Raw genomic sequence first — 15,217 nt, forward strand, 5'->3', positions numbered from 1 at the left:
CGGACAAAAGCCAGTCCACATCAGTCATTTAAAATAAAGTTCTTTAATAGTCTCCATTTGATTGGTTTATTTGCTGTTAATAAATTGGCAACACAAGGAGGGGCTGAGGGTGGGCTCCCAGCCAGGCTCCTGTGTCTGGGCTCAGGCAGGAGACGCTGCCCTGGGGCAGGGGTGGGGCAGGCACAGCCACCCCGTGTCCCACAGGAGGGAGAGAAAAGGCCCCCCACTTCTGGGGGGAACCCCTGGGATAAACACAGCGGCCAAAGAGCAAACAGAACCAGAGGAGCTAAAGGGAAACAAGGGAGGGGCAGGCTTGGGGAGGGCAGTGCACTCTGGTGCCCCCACCCCGGCCTGGGGCTCAGAAGCTTCTCTTTTGCCTGGGCCTGGAGGCCAGGGACGGGGAGACACACCCCATCCCTCCACACCCCAGGACTGACAGCCAAGAGATGGACAGCTCAGACAGAGCTATTTTTAAAAGTCCCTTATCTCTAGGTGGGCCAGGCCCCTGTGGGAAGCGTAGGCATGGTGCCCTCGTCTTCCTCATGGGGATCTTGAGGGAACTGAGGCTCCCCAGTGACCTGAGGCCCAGGGCTTGTAGGACGCCCTCTCCTACACACCTGTACCTGAAGACCTGGGGCAGGCAGAGAGCAGCGGGGAGGCAGGGGAGGGATAGGAGCAGGGCAGGGCGTGTGGCCTGTGTACCCACGCTCACCCACACTGGCCCTGGCTCTGCATCCTCCCGAGGCCCGGCCCAAGGTCACTCCTCGGTGAAGTCCCTGTCTATGTCCATGTAGGGCTCCTCAATGTAGCTGACAAGGGCAGATGGTGACTGGCGATCCGGGTTCAACAGGATGGACACTGTCTCCTTCCAGTACGAGAAGCTGATGCAGGAGCTCTGAGCAGAAAGAGAGAGGTTGGGGGAAGCCTGCTGCCCACAGGGAGGGCCTCATAAGGGGGCAGAGAGCCGCCCTGCCCCGGCCCAGGCAGGGCCCACCCTCCCCCACTCCGAGGCAGGCGCTCACGTTCTCCAGGCAGGTGCTGTCCTTGTCCTTGTGCAGGTAATGCTGCTGCCAGAAGCGCAGCAGGTTGTGGAAGTTGTTGAGCAGGAAGCCAGGGTACTTCTTGCTGTGCTCCATCCGCTGCAGCAGCCGCAGGTACAGGGGCAGCCGCTCTTTCCGCCGCGCCAGCATCAGGATCACCAGGCTGGTGTTGAGGCAGCTGACGTTCTCCTGCAAGGCCGAGGGCCAGCAAGGTCAGGGCCACACGGGAGCCTCAGTGGCCCCCAGGGAACCTGGGCAGCCACTGGGCAGACAGGAGGAGGGTTGCTTCAGGCTCTGGCCCTACAGCGCCCTGTCAAGTCCGCTGAGCCGCCTCTGCACAGACTGAGACTGCACTGGGGAAAGGAGGGTGCCAGCCCCTCGCCAACTCTGACAGCAACTCTGTCCTTGGCTGACCTTGGCTCCAGCAAAGCTCCCATGCCCAGGCAGGCTGGGTGCACGTGTCAGGAGCGGTCGTCTCACTGCGCAGCCTGCACTCGGCTCTCACTGTAAGGCTTGCTGGGAAGAGGCAGGGTCTGCCCGTTCCTCGAGCACTGCCCCCCGGGGCGGCCTCAACAGGGGGAGGCCCACCACCACCAACCACCATCCCAGGATGGAGGGGTGAGCTCGAGAAGTGAGGGCTGCAAGGCGACCACAGGGAGGCTGGGTTCCACAGCCCAGCAGAGCAAGAGGGGCACTGGAGACTGGCACGGGACTGGGAGTCGAGAACACAGTGCCGCCCTTCCAAGGGCCCAGCTTTATGGCAGATCCTTAGAGCAATGGCCCAGAGCTGTACCTGCAGAGCAGGGTGGGAGATACACACTTGCTGGGCTCCAGGGCGAGGGAAGCGGCTTCCAGGTGTCCGTCGGGGCCTCTTACCTGGGTCAGCGTCTGCACATGGATGATGTTGATGAGGCGGAAGAGGAAGGACATCTGCGTGGGCACCTGGGATATGTAGGCCAGCAGGCGGCACTCGGACAAGACCTCGGCCACTGTGGGGGAAGGCAGAACGGTGAGCAGGCTCAGGTCCAGGTGTTCTGCCAGCTGGGCGTGCACTCTCCTCCCAGCCCTGCCGGGGGCACCCCTCCTGGTCCTGTAGGCCCTCCTCTCCACACAGCGAGACCAAATTAACGGCACTAAATCAAGAAACACAATGAACGCAAGCCTGATCCATCTTCCAGAGCTCCTAATGGAATGGCTCCCCCAACGCTGTCACGGTGCCAGCGCCCACTGTTGGAGTCACAGCGTGTACCCACATCTGACAACAGCTGACTGCGCCCCGGAATAAACTCTCTGGGGCAGAAAAAGGGGGTCAACACCTCAATTCCCAAATGACTTCCTGCCATCCATGACAGGGACCTAATGAGGGACCCATGTCAGTTTAACAGACCCTCTCTGGGGGGGAAGCATATGCGCACATACATATCGTGTGTGCAAGCAACTCCAGGTGAGCTCACCCCCCACCCCCCAGAGTCCGCCCAGGGGAACACTACAGTCTGGGGACAGGACGGAGGACTCCAGCTTACACAGGCAATCCCGGCCTACAAGAGCAAAGTTACTGTTTTGGTTTGCTTTTTGCTGCAACAATGGGTTTTTCCTTTCCGAAGTGTGTTAGAGAGCCCCCGACGCCAGCCATGCGGTCACTCCCATCTCCTTGCTGCAGGCCATGTGCTGGCGTGAGCATGGTCACACTGGACCCAGCTGCCTCAGCATCCTGGCCTTTTACCTTTCATATCCACCTGGTTTTCAAATCGGTCGAGCGACAGAGTGACACAGCGCACCAGCATGTTGGAATCCACCAGCGAGCTGTTGATCTGCTTCAGGAACACCTGGAACTGCAGCACAGCCGGGGCTCATGGGGGCAGTGGGCTGCAGGCCGGAGATGGCCGTGGCCCACGTGGGCAGTCCCTGCAAGGCCCCTGGCATCACAGACAGGGATCCGGAGACAGACGAGCTGAGTGACCGTCCTTCCCACCCAGCTGCTGAGCGCTGCAGCTCAGCCCAGACCCTCTGTCAAGGCTTCTGCACAGAAGACGCTAGGCTCTAAGAAAAACTTTACCCCACTGCTCTGAGTTTGTCACACCAGGCCTGGTGCCTCCTGCCTGGGGATCCCACAGTGGCACCTACTGCAATGCGTCCCTGCAGTTTCACAGCCCCCCTCAAGCAGCCAAGGTTTTTGTTTACGTTCCCAGGGTCTAGCAAGGTACCCGGCAGAGTAGGTGCTAGGAATATCCATTGAAGACTGCCACAGAGTCCCCAGCACCTTCCAGTTTCCAGACTGGCAGACAAGGGCTCCAAGGTAACTTCTGGACAATCCAGCAACCCTCAGAGAGCCATAGATTGACCTTACCTTTGCATCAGTGTTGATGTACTTATTGAATCTCTTGAATGCATCAACATTAAACTTCATCAGTTCCCCCAGGAGGTCGAAGTAGCTCTGGAGCACATCCCTTGATTTGCACTCGCTGTCCACAATGCAGTACAGAATATGCTGGGCACAAGGGGACAGGGTGACCAGGGTGTGACTTGGGCCGGCCCCAACCTGCCTCCTACAGGGACTGGCACAGAGATCACACCACACATCTGTTCTGAGCAAGCATCCGGTCCACGGAACCTTAGCCTCACGTAGATTCTTGGCCTAGGATGCCGGTGGCACCAAGCGCAGGTCAGGCTGACGCACCTGGCCAGGAGCGGTAGGCTGGGAGTGTGGCACAACCCCTCGCGTGCTCAGGCTCAGCTGAGGCTGACCTGCTCTGTGCTCTGCGGATCTCACTTCTGGCATCAGCCACTGCCCTGGCACTGCGACCACCCAAGTAAAGGAAGGGCACAGGACACACTGTGACCCCGTGGCTGCGTTTATGAATGGGACCATTAAGGAAGGGCACAGGACACACTGTGACCCCGTGGCTGTGTTTATGAATGGGACCATTTAAAAAATCACACCAAAATCAATGGGTTTTTATCAAGAGCTAAGCCAATTTTCACCTCCTTGATGACGTGTTCCATTATAGGTAAATGGTTTCCAACATTTAACATTTCATGTTTTTGAAGTTACACTGATTTGGATTATTTTCTTTCCCATATGGATTTTACATAAATTCATGAGCCAGTTTCTTGTCCATATCTAAAACTACAATCTGGCTGTTTTTGTATCTTCCCTTTTTGTAAATGTTTTTCTGAAGGACATGAGTCAATAAAGGAAAATTATTTTCAGTCGGATCAAAATATCCTCAGGGTCAAAAAGCCTTGCTGGGCGACTGCAGACCCTTTCCTCCTGCATGGTCAGCCCTGAGTCCCTCAATCACCCTTCCAGCACCCACGGGGAAGCCACAGTTGGAACCCAGGGCAAACACTAGGGCAATCTGCATTAGCATGTACAGAGCGGAGCCCGAGTCTGCTCCCAGTGAGCTGTGGAAGGCTCAGGACAGCACAGCAGTGGGGCCGCTGCTTTCCAGGCCGTACCTCCAGAAGGCCTCGCTTCAGCAGGAACATCTGGTCGGCGTAGGAGGTGGTCCCTCGCAGGAAACTCTCCACAGCGCGGGCTTGCCAAAACCTGCAACCCAAACACAGCGCTGGCCTAGGCGGCTAAGGCTGCCCTCTTCTGGTTCATACTCAATGTCCCCAGGCCTGGGAGATGTCTGCTCTCTTTTAATCTACTCAGCGTGAATAAATGAACAGCTTCCGGGCAGCAGGCCTCACCCCAGGTCTTGGGGACACAGCAGTGAGCAACAGAAGCCCCATCCCCGTGGAGCTGACAGAAGGCAATGGGCTCCGGAAGGGGCTGCAGTGAGTCCCCTGTGAGGACACGCTTTGCCCTTCCAGAACAGGAAGACGTGAACTGAGGGGAAAGAGTGGAGGAAGCTGATGGGCTGGCCTTGCGGGGAGGTGGCTGATGCTGAGCACGTGACCCAGAGGTCAGAGCTGGGACCCACGTCGCAGAGTGTGGGCATGGTAGGCCACGGTAACAAGAGCCCACAAGGAAGACAGCCTGCCGAGTGCTCACACTGGCCCTGCTGGGAATCCTCCTGTCCACAGCCTTAAGGCTCAGCACAGACCACTCTGGACTCTGAGGTGTCGCTGGCCAGCACCCAGCAGGGGAAGGGGCTCTCCTCTGCTCCCCCAGCCTCTGGCTCCACTTACGTCCACACCACATTCAGAGAGGTTTCTGCTCACACTCGCTCCCCATCCGCGCGGGGCACTCTGCCCAGCAGCCACACAGAGCAGGAGCCTGGTGAATGGGCAGGGTGGCGCCCACATTATCTGCTGCGTCGACTCGGGCCGGAGGCGATCAACGCTGACCACAGTGCAGGGGTGGATGCCAGTGACTGACCATGTGAGACACGTGCTCCCGTCACTGCGGAAGGGTCAGACCCGCCCCTCAGACCCACCTGAAGGATGACTCAGCAGGCTCCTTCTTCATGACCTGCAGCAGTCGAGTTAACAAGCCCCTCTTGCCATCACACACCAAACTCCTAAGACAAACAAAGACGACGAGGGCATTGGTGGCAGACCTGAGGCTGCCAGGGGCCTTGGGCTGCGTCACTCTGCTAGGTTAGGTGGGTGAAAACACACAGGGACGTTTTCTGAGTCTGGAGGATGCCCTCCTGCTCCCTCTGAGCCCAGAGCACCCAGGGCTCCTGCGGCCACACACTGCACAGCCACATGCGCTCCCCCTGCATCTCAGGACAGCTTCTCCTTCCTAGACGTGGTATGAGGCCAGACGCACATCCAGAGCCAGTCAGGGCCCAGAACAGCTGAAGGGTGGTTTGCTCCCCCCCCCCCCGACTGGGTCTACAACAGTCTCCTGGGGGGGCCCACTTTGTGCCAGCAGGGCGGGGGCCAGGGCACTCCTCGTTTCAGACTCAGTGGCAGCAGAGCCCTAGACAAGTACCAGTGCCTCCAGCTCTCAGCTTCCAGAGCGGTGAAGCAAAGTCGGGAGATGAGGAAATGGCTCAGGCCTCACCACGGGAAGAGATGGCCACACAGGTGAGGGTTTGCCCTTCGAATCCTCTCCAGAGACCAGCTCTGCTCTGAACCACTGTGCACACACCGGGACAGCACTGTGCACACCGGGATAGCACTGTGCACACCAGGACAGCACTGTGCACACCGGGACAGCACTGTGCACACACTGGGACAGCACTGTGCACAATTTCACCTGAACAAAAGTTCTGCTGCCTTTAAAAAGAAAAGGCTGGGAGCTGCCTGCAGTGCCGGCATCCCATATGGGCGCCGGTTCAAGTCCTGGCTGCCCCGCTTCCGATCCAGATCTCTGCTAGGCCTGGGAAAGCAGTGGAGGATGGCCCAGGTCCTTGGGCCCCTGCATCCACGTAGGAGACCTGGAAGAGGCTCCTGGCTTCTGGATTCGGATTGGCACAGCTCCAGCCATTGCAGCCAACTGGGGAGTGAACCAGTGGATGGAAGACTTCACTCTCTCTTTCTCTGCCTTTCCTTCTCTCTCTGTGTAACTGACTTTCAAATAAATAAATAAATCTTAAAAAAAAAAAAAAAAAAAAAGGCAGGCCAGCACCATGGCTCACTAGGCTAATCCATCACCTGCGGTGCCGGCACACCGGGTTCTAGTCCCGGTCAGGGCACCGGATTCTGTCCCAGTTGCCCCTCTTCCAGGCCAGCTCTCTGCTATGGCCCGGGAAGGTAGTGGAGGATGGCCCAAGTCCTTGGGCCCTGCACCCGCATGGGAGACCAGGAGAAGCACCTGGCTCCTGGTTTCGGATCAGCGCGGTGTGCTGGCCGCAGTGGCCATTGGAGGGTGAACCAACAGTAAAGGAAGACCTTTCTCTCTGTCTCTCTCTCTCTCTCACTGTCCACTCTGCCTGTCAAAAAAAAAAGTGAAGGCTGGAGTATGCTGGCTCCTGCTACTGGCACCTGTTCCCCTGACTGAGCCCCGGGAGCTGTCGCCGGGCTGCCCCGCATCCCAACGCAGAGGCCTGCTGGCAGAGCCTGCTTGTTCGCCCTGTGGGGCTGAAGCTGCCACAGGGCAACAGAGGAGTACACAGCGGCAGTGTCAGACACACGTGACGGGGGCAGGGACGGAGCACGCCTGGCCTTTGGCAGGGGCCCCTCGGAGCCCCTGCTGTCGTCTGTAAAACGGTGGTGGTGACGTCCCGCCTGGGGCCGCCGTGAGGCTGAGCAGAAAATGCAGGGGATGGAGTACAGCGCCCGGCACAGGGGTCTCGGGCACTGCAGCTCCGAGTGAGTGAGAAAGGACAAGCAGGCTCTCCCACGTGTGTCCATCTGCAGGCCACAGCCGCCCCTCCCCTCACCTGTCCGTGTTGAGAACGGCCTCCACCTCGGGGATGTTGGCCTTGAGAGAGATGGCACTGAGTTCATTCAGCTCCTGGTTGTTAAGAAGCAAGTACTTGTTCCTGAACAAAATGGATTGGAAAGGGTCAAGGACAGGAGCGGGGCTGCTGGTCGGCACTGGGCTGGTGCAGGGAGTCCCTGGCCATTGCTCATGGAGAGAAGTGACACTCCAGCGGCACCTTTCAGCCCCGTGCCAGCACCCGCAGGAGTGTGCCTGCAGGTCTCGGCTGACCAGAGGTGGGCGAGGAGACCCGCTCTGGCCGCCAGGACCCCTGGTCACTCTCACAGGTCAGGCCACTTCCCTCCCGATTCTGTCTCCATTCCAATGTCCTCTGAGGAATGTCGCCCCCCTTCCCAGAACACGCCCTTCATGACAGCAGAGTCGTGAGTTTTCATTCATCCCCAGGGCCCCCAGTCTGGCACACAGAAGCACTCAGATGCCAGTCGGATGAAAGCTGGGTACCACTTTCCTCAGGGAAAAACGCGCACTTTCAGAATCTATTGTCGCCACTTTCTAGGAGGTTCATAGACTTCCTGGCACCTCTCTACAGCCTTCAGCCACACAGACGCTCACAAGAGTTTGGAGAGAGCTGCATAGGAGAAGCCCCTGCGTCCACACCTGTCCTCTGCACTGTCCAGTTAGCTCACCAACATTCCCAAGGAATTCAGCTCAACACTTAGAACTCAGACCTTCCACATGCCTTGGACTTCTGGCTCTCCTTTGGACTTCTGGCTCTCCTTGAGGGGAAAATCAGAAGCCATGCAACTGTGGGTGCAGTTTCCTGTGCACCCACGAGCAGCTGGAGCTGAGCAGCATGGCCCGTCCTTCCATCTCACCACGGACCCACCACACCAACCCCAATGTCACGGTCAAGGATAAGCTGCTCCACACCCTCCCCTGCACTATTTTTCTTACAGTGGAGAATCACCTTCCTGTACAGTCTCTATCAAAGTCTGAAGAAAAATGAGAGAACACACATCCTGTCGGCGGTCAGTCAGCAGGCAGGCAAGTGGCCACTGTCCCAAGGGTGCTCCTGGCTCAGGGACAGTCGGCTGTGAGCGGTATCGACTCCAGGAGTCCCAGGCCCCAGTGACCTCTGTGCTCACTTGTGAGGGTAGCAAGGGCAGGGAAGGACCGGACAGATCAGCAGCTCTTGCCACAGTGTCACCGCCAGGCAGCCACACGTGGTAACCTGAGCTGACAGTGGGTTCCACCAGCTCACAGGTCTGCCTCCTGAGGTAGCTCAGTGATGAGAAAAGGAGGCGGGGCCTTCAGAAGACCGCCCAGCCCATCTCCCACAGGGTGCGTGGTACTTACTCATGGTGGTCGCTGAAACTCTGGAGAAGCCGCAGAAACTGTATCTTCAAGGTGATGTCCTGCAACACATGTGTGTCCTCAGGGTCAGCAGTCACAGCATCCCAAAATACAGCCGGGCAGACCCCAGCTCAATGCCTGGCCCTGCCACTGTGCCTCTCTGGGCCTCTGTCCTGAGGCACAGTGGAGACTCTTTAGTTACAAAGTCAGCTGCTGGCTTCCATATTTGGCCAAGGGAAAATGGAGCTCATGTGGACCCTTCCTGCTAAACGTATCTCAGTTACGGGGCACAAAAAGTCAGCAAATCCTTTAAACACGAGGCTAAGCTCATAGAAAGGAAGAAAGAACCGAGCTCAGAGCAGTGAGCCCTGAATCTGCTCATCACCCCAGCTGGCTGTCCAGGCCCTGCAGGGACTCATCTGAGCAATGAGTACACTAGGAGAAAGAAGGCTTAGGAAGACCTGACCTGTGAGTCAGGCACTTGCAAAGAAGCCCGGCTCTGCCCAGGTCAGAGGGAGCCTCCCAGGAGAAGCGCAAACCCTAGGCTCACTCGACCAGAGAGAAACCAGATGTGAAAACTGTATCCCCCAAAGTGCCCAGCAGACAAAAGCAAAACGGCGCTGCAAACACTCCCAGGGCAGCGGCTGCCGGGAACCCAGCAGGGAAGCAAGGCCTGCTGCAGGCAGCCCCTCCAAAGACGCTGCTGCACACAAGGCGACATTCGCTCGGAGTCTGAAGACCCCACGCAAGCATTAGAGGTCTCTACAGGCAACTGAGAAAGGCCCTAAGAAATAAGAAAGAAGGCTACAAATGACTACAGAGACAGCATGTCACAGGACTGAAGAGATTAATGTGATGAACAAAGACCAAGGGATTTCTGAAAGAGAGTCAGACTGAATGTCTAGAAATACAAAATACATTCATTTAAAATTAAAAACTTGGGGCTGGCGCCATGGCGCACTAGGTTAATCCTCGCCTGTGGCACCAGCATCCTATATGGGAGCCAGTTCTAATCCTGGTTGCTCCTCTTCCAGTCCAGCTCTCTGCTGTGGCCCGGGAAGGCAATAGAGGATGGCCCAAGTGCTTGGGCCCCTGTACCCGCATGGGAGACCAGGAGGAAGCACCTGGCTCCTGGCTTCAGATCGGCATAGCTCCGGCCATAGCGGCCATTTGGGGGGTGAACCAACGGAAGGAAGACCTTTCTCTCTGTCTCTCTTTCACTGTCTGTAACTCTACCTGTCAAATAAAAAATAAATTAAAAAAAAACTTAAAAAAATTAAAAACTCAAATGGATGCATTGAAAAGCAACTCTAACAAGGCCAAAGAGAAAAATGGTAACGTGCAAGACAGGGCAGGGAGCAAGGTCCCCAGAACACAACACCGAGACCAGGACCCCTGGCACTAGGCCCTGATGGCTGTGCAGCCACGGCCCCAGGGCACCTGCCCTCTCACACTGCTGAGGAGCTGGCAGGCACAGAACACTACCCTCCTGCCGCAGGAAAACAGAGGCTCAGACATTCAGTGACTCATTCCAGCTCCTCAAAAAGCTACACGGCACAGGGGGCCTTCTCATTCCCAGCTCAGTGCTCGCTCTAGGGCACTGTGAGATGAGGCAGCAAATCCTTGGCTCTAGAAAACCAAACCAACCTGATGTCTTTTTTTGATTTGCACCATTGGTGGTTTGGGTACAAATCGTAAGACAAAATATGGAAAATCTTGTTGCTGGAGCAGCGGCCCTGTCTGCAGGGAGGTAAGACCCCCACCCCCTGCCCCACCCCAGGGGGTACAAGATGAAGCAGGCAGAAGGGCTCCAGGCAGGAGGATTTCTGCATGGATGGAGAGTTAGCCCCAAGGCAGCTTCCAGTTCCAGGACTGTAAATTGTCTTGCAGTTTCTGCTCCACTCCAGAAGAATCACAGGCCTAAGGGTGAGCGGCAGGTCTTAAACACTACTCCACACATCAAGCCTCAGCTGTCCCCGGGGGCCCCGCTCACCGGGCTACAGTCACAGTTCTGGTTGTGACCGTGGAGGACAAGGGCAGATGCTGAATGCTTCCTCCAAATCAGCTTGTCAAACAAATTATTGAGTCCAGGGATCAGCTTGAACTCTGCAATCATTCTGTGAACCTGGATGGGGAGGAAGCAGAAGTATTCAGACAGAAGTGCTTCAAAGAGGTAGCAAAGCCTCGAGCTCAGCAGTCAGTCACCACCTTCAGAACAGAGAAGGTGGCCGTCGCTGTGGGGTGCTGCTCCTTCTTCACACAAACGCGCTCCCACCTTTGCTCACTGGCACTCACAGCAGCCCCACAAGTCACCCTGCACACAGGTCCTATCTGGCAAGTCTGAGTTTTGGATTCAGATGGTCCTGGTGTCGCTCTTAGCTCCACCATGTGCGGACTTTGTAACCTCAGCAAGCTCCTTACTCGTTTCCCATCCTTGTTGCCAGAATGAAAACATGCCTCAACTGGAGGCAAAACACAAGAACTAAAGACGGAGCTCTAAGGATCCTGGAAAAATCTATGTGAAGACACCAAAAAAACAAAAATGGGAAACGAAAAATCAGGTTTTGGGAAAACCTTTCCAAAGAATCATACAAAACCCAGATGCCAAAAGAGAGATTGTTGATTTCAACCAAACCTTCTAAAATTTTGCATGGCAAAACTCAAAATAAGGAAAGTCAAAAATGAAATATGCAAATAGAGAAAACACATTGGCAATTTTCATGCAGGTAAAGAGTTAATTTCTTCTACAAAAGAGTCTAGTCTTAAACAAAAAGATCAATCCTACAGGGAAAAAAAGACAAAGAATATAGACAGGAGGGGCCAGCATCATGGTATAGTTGGTAAAGCTGCCACCTGCAGTGCCAGCATCCCATATGGGTGCCAGTTTGAATCCCCGCTGCTCCACTTCCAATCCAGCTCCCTGATAATGCACCTGGGAAAGCAGTGGAAGATGGCCCAAGTGCTCGGCCCCTGCATTCACATGGGAAACCGGACGAAACTCCTGGCTTCCGGCTTCAGCCTGGTCCAGCCCTAGCCATTCAGCCATCTGGGGAGTGAGCTAGCAGATGGAAGATGTCTGTCTCTAACTCTGCCTTTCAAATAAAATAAAAAATAAATTTCTCTCTATATCTATGTAGAGAGAGGGAGAGAGAGAGAAATGGTGTGTGTGTATATATATATATATATACACCATTATAACATATATGTTATATATATATAAAGCTTTTATATACACACACACACATGCATATGGTGGGGGGGTGAGAGAGAGCACGTGAACGCACTAGGAAAACAGAAATGGCTCTCAAGTATATGAAAAGAGCTCAACATCACTTTGTAATAGTAAGAGGAATTCAAATTCCAGCCAGGTCTCCACTTTTTCAGGCTGGCAAAGAGGAGTCTCATCTGACGCTGGCACCACTTTGGCTCCTGGGCATCACGCACACACTGCTGGTGGGAAGGCCCGCTGGTCCTAATCGCACAAGAACCATGGTTGGGCAGTATCTCCAAAAACTCCAAACCCACAGCTCCTGGGACTAACAACTGTACCTGAAGGATTTATTCTCAGACACACCTATATGAACTGCAAATGGCATATTTAAAACAATACTCATGGAACTATTATTTGTAAAACCAAAAAAAGACATGATCTGTACTTACATCAATGGGGGTTAGCCAAACTATGGCGCATCCACTCAGTGGGATACAAAATACCAGTAAAAAAGAATCAAGGGTTTTTTTCCACGCAGTGACTTCAACTGCCAAGATACATTAAGAAATCAAGTGTGGACATGCTACATAACTGATTGTTAAAGAGAAAAAAAACCTCTAAAAAGTGGTCAAACTGGCTGCCAAGGCTCTGAGGGGACATCAGGGAACAGGGCCTCGTTAATGCCTATCTTTTAAGACAGAAATATGGGAAATCATTTACCTATGAAAATTTGGGTTTTTTCTTTTTTTCAGATTTATTTATTCGTTTATTTGAAAGAGTTACAGAGAGATAGGTAGAGAAGAGACAGAGAGAGAGAGAGAGAGAGATCTTCCATCTGCTGGTTTACTCCCCAAGTGGCTGCTATGGCCAGAGTTGGACATGTCTAAAGCCGGAGGCCAGAAGTGTCTTCTAGGTCTCCCACGTACATGCAGGGGCCCAAGTACTTGGGCCACCGTTCACTGCCTTCCCAGGCCATTACCAGGGAGCCGGATGAGAAGTGCAGCCAGGACACGGACCAGCACCCATATGGGATGCCAGTGCTGCAGGCGGCTTTACCTGCTATGCATTTGTTTTCACATAACATGAAACAAAACTCTTCCTCCCCTTGCTAAGGGCTGCTGGAAGCAGAATGGAAGTGAATGGAACCCCAAGCACAGCACTGTGCTCAACGACTGCAAATGGCACTAACTCAAGAGTTTGATCCTAACTCTGCCACTTTCCTGGCCGTCACTGGCATGCGTTTGTGTGAGACAAACCCGACAAGGCACCCCTGGCAGCTCCATTCCCGTGCACCTCTTCTTTGGACACAGAAGACACAGCCTCCAATCAGTGTTAGACACACAAGCCCAGAATCTGTCAGACTGAGGGCTAAAGTGAAATGACATCTGTTCCACTGGCCAGGCCGCTACTCAAACTCAGCCATGGTTTATCCCGTCCTTGGGGGCAGGGAGGTAGGGGTGATACATATATTGGTCACTATGTGCACTCCAAGTAACCTTAGCTCTGCCTAATCAGTTAGAAAAAGCTGACACTGGGGGCCAGTATTGTGGCGCAGAAGGTTAAGCCACTGTCTGCAACACCGGCATCCCCTATCTGAGTGCCTGTTTGAGTCCCGGCTGCTCCACTTAAGATTGGGCAACCTGCTGGTGTGCTTGGGAAGGTAGGGGAAGATGGCCCCAATACCTGGCCCCTGCCACTCACACGTGAGCCCCAGATGCAGTCTGGCTGGGCTCCTGGGTTCAGCCTGGCCCACACCTGATCACTCAGCCTTCTGGGCCGTGAATTGACAGCCAGGTTCTCTCTCGGTCTTTCCCTGTCACTCTTCCAAATAAATACATTTTAAAAAGAGGCAATGGTTGACACTACAAAGGCCTTCAAAGTTCATCCAATCCAACTATCTCATTGTACAGACTAGAAAACCAGGCTTCAAGTCACTCACAAGTGAGCCACAGAGCTTGGAAAAGAGGAGCTTTCCATGGCACACCTGGAGTAGACCCAGGGTTTCCTGAAGCCCAGGCCAGTGCTAGGTTTGATGTTTCTACAATGCTACTCCTCTTTTCTCTTGAAAACACCAGCTTCCTCACTGAGGGCACAGATTTTGCAAGTCAAATGCACTGCTCCTACTCTCAGGTCCAGTCCTTCATCCGTCCGAGCAGGCGGGTGGGCAGGATGAAGTACCCAGCTCCCTAATGAGGCAGCTGCGCCAGAGCACAGGCTTTGAGGCCAGATTGTGACCATGAGCTACATCCTTCTCTGAGCCTGCACCCCTGATGGAAAAGAGAGGATAACGGAGCATGGATAAGGCTCAGTGAAGTAATATGAAAGCAGCTCAGGGTCTTGGAAAACAAGAGTGACTGCTACACAGCTTATTCTCATTATCACTGGAGGGATGAAACACACAGCATCCGGGAGTATCTGAAGTCTTGTGCCTTTAACTGGGCCAAGACTAGTCAGAGAACTTGGCCCAAACGGACATCCACAGAAGGCCTTTTCAAGGATGCCTCCTGAGAGGCCTTGCCAAGCAAACCCTTGCCCTCATCACCCAGTCTAAGCAGGAGCTGTGAGTCCACGTCCCCGCAGTGCCTGGCACACAGGAGGAACTCAGCCAATGCTGAACATGCAAAGGACAATGTACTGTGCACATAATGCTTCTCAGTGGGGCCAGAGTCCAACTGTGACAGTGCCTTCCCGAGGAAGCGGGGCCAGAGCCACATCGTGTAATGAAGACCCCAATAAGCACAGCACCTCGGCTTCAGGGGGCCTGAGGAAGCAGGATGGCCCTGGTGAGGGACAGAGAGAGAAGGCAGGGCAGTGGAGTTTAAACCCTGGCTCTACCAAAGAGCAGGGCCATTAAGCACTAAGTGCAGGTGGAGTGTGTCGCTTCCTGCCAGCTAACCCACTGGAGAGCTCACCATGAAAGTGCCTCAAAAGAGTAAAAGCGACAGTGCACCGACACACTGCATGCTGAAGGCAGGCAGGCCTGTGGCTGCCTATGGGATCTCATCCCATATCCTGGTTTTAAAAACCCACCGCATGCTGAGGATGGCTCCCTAACTCCAACTCCAGGCAATTCAATTGTCAAAGACGCCTCAAACCTCCCTTATTTAATCTGAACTCCTCTTCCTCCCTAAGCCGGCCCCTCCATTCCTCACCCACTGTTAGTCTGGACCATCTCAACAAACACCAAATGTATCCTTCTACTTGCTTAGACCACAGACTTTGGGAGTCTTCCTTAACTACTCCTCTCTCGTATGCCCACATCCAAACCATCAGAAAAATCCTGCCTGTTCCACCTTCAAAATACATCCAGAATGCAACCACCTCCTCCCA

General features: G+C 54.6%; 1 protein-coding gene across 2 annotated transcripts in view; it reads right to left on the minus strand.

Moving 5' to 3' along the window:
* Positions 1 to 24: 24 nt before the first annotated feature.
* The window catches only part of TRPC4AP (transient receptor potential cation channel subfamily C member 4 associated protein), a 76,632-nt gene continuing 61,439 nt past the window's right edge, over positions 25 to 15,217 (minus strand). For both annotated transcript variants that reach the window (XM_062204091.1, XM_062204090.1), the window contains exons 10-19: positions 10,670 to 10,801; positions 8,680 to 8,738; positions 7,322 to 7,423; positions 5,426 to 5,509; positions 4,500 to 4,590; positions 3,388 to 3,528; positions 2,764 to 2,872; positions 1,917 to 2,029; positions 1,023 to 1,229; positions 25 to 895 (exon numbers count right to left, since the gene is read on the minus strand). In XM_062204091.1, the coding sequence (XP_062060075.1) occupies positions 758 to 895; positions 1,023 to 1,229; positions 1,917 to 2,029; positions 2,764 to 2,872; positions 3,388 to 3,528; positions 4,500 to 4,590; positions 5,426 to 5,509; positions 7,322 to 7,423; positions 8,680 to 8,738; positions 10,670 to 10,801 (1,176 nt within the window). In that variant the 3' untranslated portion in view covers positions 25 to 757. The remainder of the gene's footprint in view (positions 896 to 1,022; positions 1,230 to 1,916; positions 2,030 to 2,763; positions 2,873 to 3,387; positions 3,529 to 4,499; positions 4,591 to 5,425; positions 5,510 to 7,321; positions 7,424 to 8,679; positions 8,739 to 10,669; positions 10,802 to 15,217) is intronic.

The sequence above is a fragment of the Lepus europaeus genome, chromosome 10 (assembly GCF_033115175.1).
Source record: "Lepus europaeus isolate LE1 chromosome 10, mLepTim1.pri, whole genome shotgun sequence".
In the NCBI taxonomy this organism is placed as follows: Eukaryota; Metazoa; Chordata; class Mammalia; order Lagomorpha; family Leporidae; genus Lepus; species Lepus europaeus.